General features: G+C 41.7%; 1 protein-coding gene across 1 annotated transcript; it reads left to right on the top strand.

Moving 5' to 3' along the window:
• The first annotated feature begins 543 nt into the window (after nt 1–543).
• CCR4 (C-C motif chemokine receptor 4) lies at nt 544–2,466 on the top strand. The gene has a single exon (XM_069859048.1). It carries the CDS (start codon nt 752–754, stop codon nt 1,826–1,828), a length of 1,077 nt encoding a protein of 358 aa, XP_069715149.1. The 5' UTR covers nt 544–751; the 3' UTR covers nt 1,829–2,466.
• Nucleotides 2,467–10,492: the final 8,026 nt, after the last annotated feature.

The raw sequence follows: 10,492 nt of genomic DNA, 5'->3' as shown, positions 1-10,492 counted from the left end.
TCACAAAAATAAAGACAAAGTGGAAGGACTTAATTCAGGCTTAGAAAATTTCTGGTATGTTTGGCTACAAAAGTGACGCTTGTGGTGATGTGAATAATACACAGAAAAATACATCAGCAATATATTTGCACTGTGTCCAAGTCACTTACTTCGAAGCAACATCACTTAAAACTTTGTCTCTGCCTATTAGAAAAAAACGTACATACAAAAATGACAAATTCTTGTTATTCATTTTGCCACTGAAGACAGCACTTACTGAAAACTAATGTCAGTTTTCAGTAAGCGTAATTTCATTAGAAGGAAGTGTCAGATGCATTTTTATTAGTCTTCCTAGGGTGATGTTTGCCGACTGGAAAGGTGAGTAAAATCTTGAACTGCTGTGGATAGTGGGTTTGCTTAATGCCACACAGGATTTATCCCTCTCTGATTTGATATCTGTGGTTGGTATCTTTCATATCTATTTTCTTTCTGCTATTTGAAGTCTTCTATGTGTTTGACATCCAAGTTGCACAGTGTTGTAAGGACCATGCACATGCAATGTTAAGGACAGCGCATTTTGCAAGTGTGCCTATGCAGCCCATAATGCTTAAGTAGCGCTTAAGAACCTGTAATGAGAAATGCACTGGAACTGCAAGTTAGTCATTGTTAGTGATTCAGGCTTGTGGAGGAACCACACAGTCTTCAGACACTGAAAGTCACTAATGGTTTTATATCTTTCCTTCTCAGGAACTGGCAAAAAAACCCCAAAAACATGAGTTCTTCAAGTACAGAGTCCTTTGAAGTTGAAATCTCAACCATGTATGACTATTATGAAAATTATAATGATGCTCCAAAACTATGCAGTAAGGAAAACGTCAAGAGATTTGCAGCTTCCTTCCTACCTGTTCTTTATACCCTTGTATTCCTGGTTGGTCTCATGGGAAACACCCTGGTCATTGTGGTCCTCTTCAAATACAAGAGGCTGAAGAGCATGACTGATGTGTACCTACTAAACCTTGCCATCTCAGATTTGCTCTTTGTATTATCCTTGCCGTTCTGGTCTTATTTCACAATAGACGAATGGGTTTTTGGAACTCCTTGGTGTAAAATCATTTCATGGATTTACCTGGTTGGGTTTTACAGTGGGATATTTTTTATTATGCTTATGAGCATAGACAGATACCTGGCAATTGTTCGCGCAGTGTTTTCCTTGAAAGCAAGGACTGCCTTCCACGGCTTCACTACTAGTCTTGTTGTATGGCTAGTAGCTTTTTCAGCCTCAGTTCCAGAACTTGTGTTTAGAGACTCTTTCAACGAACAAAATTATACTACCTGCAAGCTGAGTTATCCAGGCAATTTCACAACATGGAAAATCTTTTCGACTTTGGAAATCAACATTTTAGGGCTCTTAATTCCTTTTATAGTAATGACATTTTGCTACTCCATGATCATTAAAACATTAGCTCATTGTAGAAATGAGAAAAAGAATAAGGCCGTGAGGATGATCTTCGTTGTCATGATTGTGTTTTTCTTCTTTTGGACTCCTTACAATGTTGTTATTTTCTTACAACTGCTGGAAATTATGGGAGTCATTAGAGACTGTCAGGTGAGCAGGAATCTGGATTATGCTTTCCAGGTAACAGAAATCCTCGGCCTTTTTCACTGTTGCCTCAATCCGGTCATCTACTTCTTCATGGGGGAGAAATTTAAGAAGTACCTGAAGATGCTCTTTAAGAAATGGTGGTTGCCTGGAAGCATTTGCAAGTGGTGCGGAGCTCACATCACTTACCACAGTGAATCTACCAACTCATTCCACACACAGTCTACGGGGGATCAAGATGCTTTGTAATGCATTTCAGACCAACCACTGAACTCTCACCAGCAAGCAAACTGACAAAATCAGAAGCTTTGAAAAGCTAAGCAAAGGCACGTGTATTTAACGATAAGCCAGTGCCAGCTACTTACTTCAAGCTTTGATTTCTGCCTCTAGATTTTCTGAATATTATGACAGAAGGTGTCCCAGATGTAAAACACGGGAGACAGACATGCAAATTTTAACCTGCTGCGATTACAAAGTGCTGCTCAGATGTAACAGCCGCTTTGGCTTTCCACAGAGTTCTGTGCCGTGGCTGCTGCTTTTTCACCAGTGTCAAGATGGAAGTTGGCATGCATGGAGGGGCAGAGGAGAGACCAATGCACCTGCGTTTGGAAAATACATTCATTTATTCAAGAAGGATGGTTATTACTGTATTTTTTTATTTTACAGTTGATCTCTGTAGGACTCATTTGCTCTTACTCTTAGCAAGCTATTCATAGTACCTGTTACTGTCAAATGTTTCATCTCAGGGAGAGGATACAACCTCTGTCATTAAGAAAAAGCATACAAAATATATTCTTTATCTGCACAAAGGTGCAAAGCAAATGCATTACTTTGCATTGTAGACGTGTTTTGTTTTAGATATCCGAGTTGCCATGTATGCCTGTGTGTAGGGGGTATATAAGGGCATTTATAATTACTTTATCTATGCGATTCAGGATGACAATTCTGTATTTTTACTAAAATAGAAAAGGTTTAAAATATTTTTTATTAAAATGGTTTTAAAAAACTTATTTTCCAGCATATATGAATAAATTCAAAGCATCTTGGTTAAAAGCACATCTTTGCTCTTTGTTCAAAAAGTACTTAACCCCAAGACTAAACTTTCATTCATTAGAGGCCTATCTGGTAAAACCAAAGAAAGTAAAACCAGAGATTGTTTAGAATAAGTCTGTCATAATTTAAAAACCGCACAAATAATCCTAGCACTTGATAACAGCAAAATGCAAAGAGTATGATGCCCCAGTAGGCACTCACAGATAAGCACGATGCTAATCAGAGATCTGGAACAGAAGGAAACTCTCACAGCAATGTTTAAATTTTCACACAAAAATAATTTTAAAAGTGGCAAAAATCAGTAATGTGGTAGCAGAAATGTGAGTTGAAAAATACATATTGGAAGATAATTCTGCTGTGCCTTTTTGCCAGACAAAAAGCATTCAGCAGGAAGACTTTTATTTTTCTTAGGCTGTCAATAACCAAGTGCCTGCACAGCATTCAGGCATGGCTGCAAAAAGCAGTCAAGACAATAAAATGCATCAAGAGTGGGCTGAAGAAGAAATGTAAAAACATGGTAGTGCCATTGTTCTCATCACCCTAAATAAGAAATGTAAGTGGAAACTCACCTCCATGTGACTTCTCTTGTAAAACAAGACCAAAAATAAATAGCAGCGCACTTAAATACTCATGCACATACATATCCATCATAATGAATTTTTGGAATGCATTACCATTAGCAGTTTGCTGAGGTGGGCAAACCAGGATCTGCATTAATACAGATGAGAAGAGCAGTGGGAGACATTACTTGTGGTAAGAAAGTATCTTCCTTCCCAAGACAAAGACTATAAAAAGCCTTATTACTCAAAACTTTACAAGCCACTGAGTAAATCAGTTGGAAATAAACTGCTGGAAGAAGTGAGTTAAGCAATCCCTTACCTACTTTGAAGAAGACAACAAATTGCAAGTGTCAGGTGTTTCAGAGTCTCACAACTGGCACTGAACCCAACAAGGTGTCACTCCCAAGCCGGCACAGCACATTGACCTCACATGCGATGCTGATGGTGCAGGAGCAGTGAGTTGCTGTGTACAGGCTAACCCAGAAGCTAGACAATGCAGTGTACTTATTTTTTTCTTGGTCCTAGTCAGTAAGAATACACAGGTCCTTTTGGGAAACCTTGCTTTCCAGACCAGAGAAAGCGCTGCCTGTTCTGGCCTGGCAAAAATGATGGACAGCAAGGAAGCAGCAAGCTGTAGGCTCTCGATGACTGTGAGATAAGAGAGGTCCAGGGCTAAGAGCAGTCCAGGGCCCCAAGCCAGCCAGCAGCCTGCAGGCTGGTCCATCTCTGGACATGCACCCAGTGGTGGAGGAGGATGCTGAATCTGCTCATGTGGAATTAACAGGCCACAGCCAAACAGCGTTGCCATACAAGGAGCTAGCGTAAAGCCCCTTTTCCACATAAAACTCAAAGATGCTTCACATCACTGCTTGGCTTTGTGCCCCACAGCCTGTGCAAATGTCCTTTTAGTACAGAGGGTGCCTGGAGTAACCAAAGCTCCCCCCAGGTGAACACTGAACTTAATAACCTCTCTGTCCAAATAACCTCTTCTACTCCTCCCAGTAATACAGCTACTCAACACGAGTGCTGGATCAACTAAGCTGAAAGTTGTGCACTGAGCAGGGTTGCTGAACTGAGGGCAAGGGGGATATCACCTTTAAGTGATGGGCTCAAGAATCCAGGTCCTGGTATTTGAGCTCGCCAGACTTGTGTGCTTTCATACTTTCTGTCACCAGGAACAAACCTTCCTCCCACATGTACAAAGCTACAGTGGATAATGCTGCTCCTCTTTTCAGAGAGGGCTTTGAAATCTTCTGATGAGAAAGAACAATAGTATTAATACAGACACAAATAAAGCAGGGATTTTCAAAATGTCAGTTGACCAAAGGTGTCATTTTAGCTGAACAAGAGTTTCCAAGCAATGAGTGACGGTATGTACCGACTTACTGAACCACGAAAGAGAATGGAGAGACGTTTGAGTGAAGCAAAGCTTACTCATTCATAAACCTGCATTTTTACGTCAGGGTTCCTCAGAAGGCCAATTTGTGTCCTCTCTTCAGTTGTGCTAAGCTACCATAGAAAGGCAGACAAGGGGAAAAATCTGCTTAATTATATTAAAAATAAATAATGACAAAAAAGTGAAAACGAGGTGGTTGGTTGGTTTTCATACAGCGCTTATGCCACCACTCCCAAAACGTAAAGCTGAATAACACAATTATCTTTTACTCTAGAAGGCTGCTTCTTCCCTTTTGATTACGTAGAAGTAGTTTCATGGTTGACAGCCTCCTCCCAATCTACTCCTCTCAGTCTGAGAGCCAACAAGGAGCCATTACTGCTTGCCACCATCCCAGCACTTGCTTGTACACCTGGTCTGAAGAAGATTACTATTCAATAGTCAGTATGGCGCTGCTCTGTAAACAGGATGCTTCCAGTCTAAAATTGCCAGTAGGGATCTACGCTTACACATTTTCCTCCAGGAACCCTTAATGGTTTCCAGTTTTATCCAACATCACTCTCAACACAGCCAGAGAACAACCTCATCAACTCCCACCTCTTCTGCAAATATCTTCATCTGACTTGATTTGCAGGGCCATTCAGTAATGTCAATCAAATTATCATTAAAATGGTGCTTAAGGCAATGTCTACAGAGAGCTCAGCAGGACTCCAGGCACAAAGAAGCTTTCAGGTGGAAGACTGGAAATGAATAGTCAATGCAACTGTGATGAGATTTCTAGCATTTGCATAACTTATAAGACCATTCAAAGGCCACGTAGAGCTGGTCATATCTGTAGTCATCTTACTGTAACACAGCAATGATGTATACAGGTGTCACAGGCAGTCACAGAGAGACCAGTCTTAACGGAGCAGGCACTACCAATGAGGAGACACCAAGTCAGATGCTTTCAGGATGACTTTCTTTTTCACAGTCATTCAGCAGCAAAATCCATCAGAAAAATCAACAAAATCCCATCTCATGGGACAGTCATTGAGTCAAAGACACCCCTCACAGAAATGAGGCTGAAAAGTGGAAAAGCCCTTTGTCTGTTCCAGACAAGCAAAATCCAAGAGCTGTGCAAACTCCTTGATGGAGCACTGGCATGGTATTGTTTAATATCTTCATCAATAACATAGACAGTCACATCAAGATGAGGGGTGAGGTTAACACCCCTGAAGGACAGGATGCCATCAAGAAGGACCTTCATGAGGTTTAACAAGATGATGTGCAAGGTCCTACACCTGGGTTGGGGCAACCCTCAGTATTGATACAGGCTGGGGGATGAAGAGATTGAGAGCAGCCCTGCAGAGAAGGATCTGGGGGTCCTGGTGGAGGAGAAGTTGGACATGAGCCAGCAATGTGCACTCACAGCCCAGAAGGCCGGCCATATCCTGGGCTGCATTGAAAGAAGTGTGGCCAGCAGGCCAAGGGAGGCGATTCTGCCCCCTCAGCTTTGCTCTAGTGAGACCGTGCATGGTATACATGCAGCTCTGGAGCCCTCAGCATAGGAAAGACATGGACCTGTTGGAGCAGGTCCAGGAAGTCCACAAAAATGATCAAAGACCTGGAACATCTCCCCTGTGAAGAGAGGCTGAGTTGGGGTTGTTCATCTTGAAGAAGAGCAGGCTCTGAGGAGACCTTATTGTGGAATTTCAGTAATTAAAGGGGACTTATAGGAAAGATGGGGAAAAGCTCTTTAGCAGGGCCTGTAGCACTAGGACAAGGGGTAATGGTTTTAAACTAAAAGAGAAGTTTTGACTAGACATTAGGAATTTTTTTTTTTATGCTGGGGTGGTGAAACACTGAACAGATTGCCCAGAGAGGTGGTGGATTCCCCATCCCTGGAAACATTCAAGGCCAGGTTCGATGGGGCTCTGAGCAACCTGATCAGTTGATGTCCCTGCTCACTGCAGGGGGGTTGGACTAGAGGACCCTCATGGTCCCCTCCAACCCAAATCATTCTATGATTCTATGACTGACCAATGCTGCTGTTCTCTTTCCCTTGGCAGAGCATATCCCTCCACATATCCCTCACATGCTCACTCAGAAGAAAATGACTAACAGGCCACACTCGGGTTTTTGTTCTAATTTGTTTCTGATCCTCCTCTGAACTCTCAGAAATAGTAGCATGGTGCCTACCAAAAAGAGTAATCAGTGTCTCCTCCTCTGCATCACTGGCCACTTGATCTTATTTCTAAAAAGCTGCTCTCTTATAGCCAGGGGAGCTGAAGCACAGAGCAAGAACACAGACATTATAAGCACAATGGACATTTCTGACACAATCTCAGGGATCTTGTAGCTCTCCTTGGGGAGGATTTGCATTTAAGCTCGGTAAGAGCTGCCCACACTGTGCCCCTCTGGTAGCCAAATCTGAGATTGCCCAGCCAGGAAAATCCCCATCTGGATCCAGGTTCTGCAAGGAGGACCACAGGTTAATGTGAAGTGTATTGGGAGGCAAGTGGATCAAGACAATCAGCTAATGTCATACTCCAATAAGAGATGTTCTTTGCTGGCACAGAGGGTGTTGTCTGTCTTAAAACACTGGAAAGCAAGGATTCCTGTGACTGAAAGAGGAAAAAAAGATAAAAATCATCCTCTGTGCAAACGCAGCCCAAATTTATCAACACATCACAGTCCTTTAGGTCTTGTGTTGTTTGTTGTTTTTGTTTTTTTTTTTATTTCAAGCCATCTTGGAAGGCCTGACATTTTAGTTTCTTGTTTCAGAGTAACAGCATGCATTCAGTGTACGTAGCTCAGTAACTGAACACTGCAAGCTTTTTGTGATTTCAGGTGGTGCAAAATAAAAATGAAGACACTAAGAATTTTTTAAAATTTCAAGAATTTTGTTTCCTTGCTTTTGCTTATAATGACTAAAGCAAGTAATCAAGAACCTGATCTGCAAAAATCTGATGTTCCCACAGATATGTAACGCTCATAAAAGGTACTCTCGGTGCTGCTAAGAAAAAGACTGAACGAAGATTGTGACATTACCAGATGCAGTCTTCTGCTCAAAAGAGGCCAGCAGCATTTGATCAGCATTTCCCGAGAAGCTCCAAGCAGTCAAGTTCAGGAAGAGACTTCTGTACCTGGGTGAGTGATTGGAACAATCCCTGCATGAAAAGCATATCTGGTTCTTTTGGACAAGAACATTGCCCCATTGCCCTCCTTAAAATATCTCTACAGAACTACTGTAGTACAGGCAGGTAGATCGAAGACAGAGTTCCTCCCCGATTTTTAACCTGTCACATTACACATGAATAGAAAGCTGTACAAGCTAGTAGTAACACAAAAGTATCTTAATCAAAGCGAAGAAAGACCACAACAGATCTCAGTACTCAGTACTTGTTCATACCTGGTAAACTGACATTTGACCACAACTAAGGCCCTGACCACTGACTGAGTGACTTGCCTTTCTGCTATCAAAATATGTGGAAAAGGTGTAAAAAGCACGTAGAGAAGACATAGAAGGGTGGCTTTTCCTGTCGCTTATACCCTTGTTGCTTTTTTTTTACAAGCACCAGGAATGGAAAGAAAATAAGGCCGGTTGGTTGCAAGGGACAACAATGCTGTCTGCAGTGCTGAGGGGCTGCAGAGCACAGGTCTGCCCTGGCTATCAAAAATATTGTTTACACTTTCTACAAGAGTGAAACCCATAGCACAAGGCATCACAGAAAAACCTACAACACTATGGAGAAAGGTCTGAAGAGTTTACAAAAGGAAAGAAAAAGGAAGTTTGGATTTAGCCTGTTTTCTCCTTAGTTCTGCTTCACCAACGTATACTTACAGAATGTACAGGTCAGCAGTTGCTTCCTTTCCTCAGAAACATTAGGGAACCCCTGAAATCCCCCTTGGGGAGGCTGACTCCCATCTGCTCCTGGCTTTTTGTATGAATGTATGTGCCACAACCTCCCCTCCCACAGCCACACGGAGTTGTGAGCAAATCCACTCATTTCCTTGCCAAATTAAGCTCACATTCTCTGCATGCAGCAGTCATGGAAATTGTCTGGTGACTGCACTGGCAGAACATTTTCCATGTGAAGATGCAGTTCCATGAAAATCTGAACTCCGGAGCAAACAGATTTTTGCTGGCAGCTGCATTGGCTAGCGATGAACAGCTTTTAACTCAACACCACTGTCTGCATTTTGTCTCAGCTTCAGATTAAAACTACTTTATAGTAAGCACAGCCTATTTTTCAACATCATCAAAATAACACATTTCATTATTTCTGCTCTGAATTCTTAATAAAATTTTTTTCTGATGAGGAGAAATAATTTCAAAAGTCCTCATGTAACCAAAAATTGTAGAAAGAACTCATGGATCTGTCTTATTTAACGTATTCTTTGTCAACAACATCAGCAGAATAAATCTACTGCATTGCTTAATCAGTAGCTTATTCCACCTATCTGTGGGAACGTGTCAGAAGTTAGGAAAAAACCCTAGAAATTTATAAAAAACCTATCAAAATTTCAGTAAAGTGATGAATGTTACCACAGAAGAATGACTGACAGAGAAGGGGTTTTTTTGTTGTGTTTTTTTATAAACCTGATTTTATCAAGAGCATTTGTCTAGCATATGAACTTTTGGTGTGTCTACAGTGTAAAAACCTACTGTTTTCTAGACTCAATCAAAAAAGGATTACATGAATAAAATTTAAACCACTAAGCCTCAAATTTGCATTTATGAAAGGTCAACTCTTAAGCAATAGTTATTCAACAATTTGTGTCAGGGACTGAAAAAGCAAGGTCAGCACTAGAGAGCCAAAATTCTGTAGAATTTTTCTATGCATGTTTTTTGTCTTTTTCAGGGGGTGGAGAGCGTGGTGCTGCAGTTTTCTTTTAAAAAATTCCAGGAATAGGTTTGTACAGATGCAAGGTAAACAGAAAAAAAAGCTCACCTTTTCTGTAAGGTAATTTACATAAAAATCTCAGTCATAATATGGTAGGGCTGGATGTGGCCTGGATTTTCAGGAGGGAACGTGCCCAGTTCATGAACTGTCATGCCAACATAAAATACTAGGTACCTATGAGCTTCTAGTTTCCTGGAAAAATGCAAAAAGAGCTCTAGAAACGTTAACTACTTGTGCAGAAATAACTGTAGAAAAGCTGATATTTCCTAGCAATGGAGAAAATAGGTAGCAAATATCAATGGTTGTTGTTGTGACACCTCCTAACAAAACCTGCCATGTTTTCTACACCTGAAGACACAAGTTTCTACAACTTTACTGCTTTGGCAAAATTGAACTAAGACCAAGGCATCAAAAAAAGAGATATCAGTGAGATCTTTCACAGCAAAAGCCATGCCTTCCTGGTCAGTGAACGGCACAAGCTAGATGTGTCTACTCCAAGAAGGGCAGTGGCTGAGGACCATGTACGTGAGACTTCATACAGATCCACCAGCCAGATGTGTCTTTTGAATGGAAGGGTGCTTCTCCTTTGTGACAGCAAATGAAGAGAGCCCCACACAGACTGACTGCGATGCACAGGATCAGAACGCAACAGGCTCTGGTCATGTTCATGGGGATGATGCTTGTGCTTAGAAAAAAAACCCATGTTTTATTACCTGCAGTTTAATAGGTGGCTTCCACTATCTGCACTAGATGCCTATCATATTGGATTAGAATCACAGAATCACCAGGTTGGAAAAGACCCCCAGGATCATCGAGTCCAACCATTCCTATCAGTCACTAAACAATGCCCCTCAGTGCCTTGTCCACCCGTGCCTTAAACACCTCCAGGGAATGTGACTCAACCCCCTCCCTGGGCAGCCTCTGCCAGTGCCCAGTGACCCTTTCCATGAAAAGCTTTTTCCTAATGTCCAGCCTAAACACCTCCAGTGAAGCCTGAAACTCCCCTGGCGGAGCTTGA

This window comes from Phaenicophaeus curvirostris, chromosome 6 (assembly GCF_032191515.1).
Source record: "Phaenicophaeus curvirostris isolate KB17595 chromosome 6, BPBGC_Pcur_1.0, whole genome shotgun sequence".
Classification (NCBI taxonomy): Eukaryota; Metazoa; Chordata; class Aves; order Cuculiformes; family Cuculidae; genus Phaenicophaeus; species Phaenicophaeus curvirostris.
This window is presented reverse-complemented; position numbering and strand designations above follow the sequence as displayed.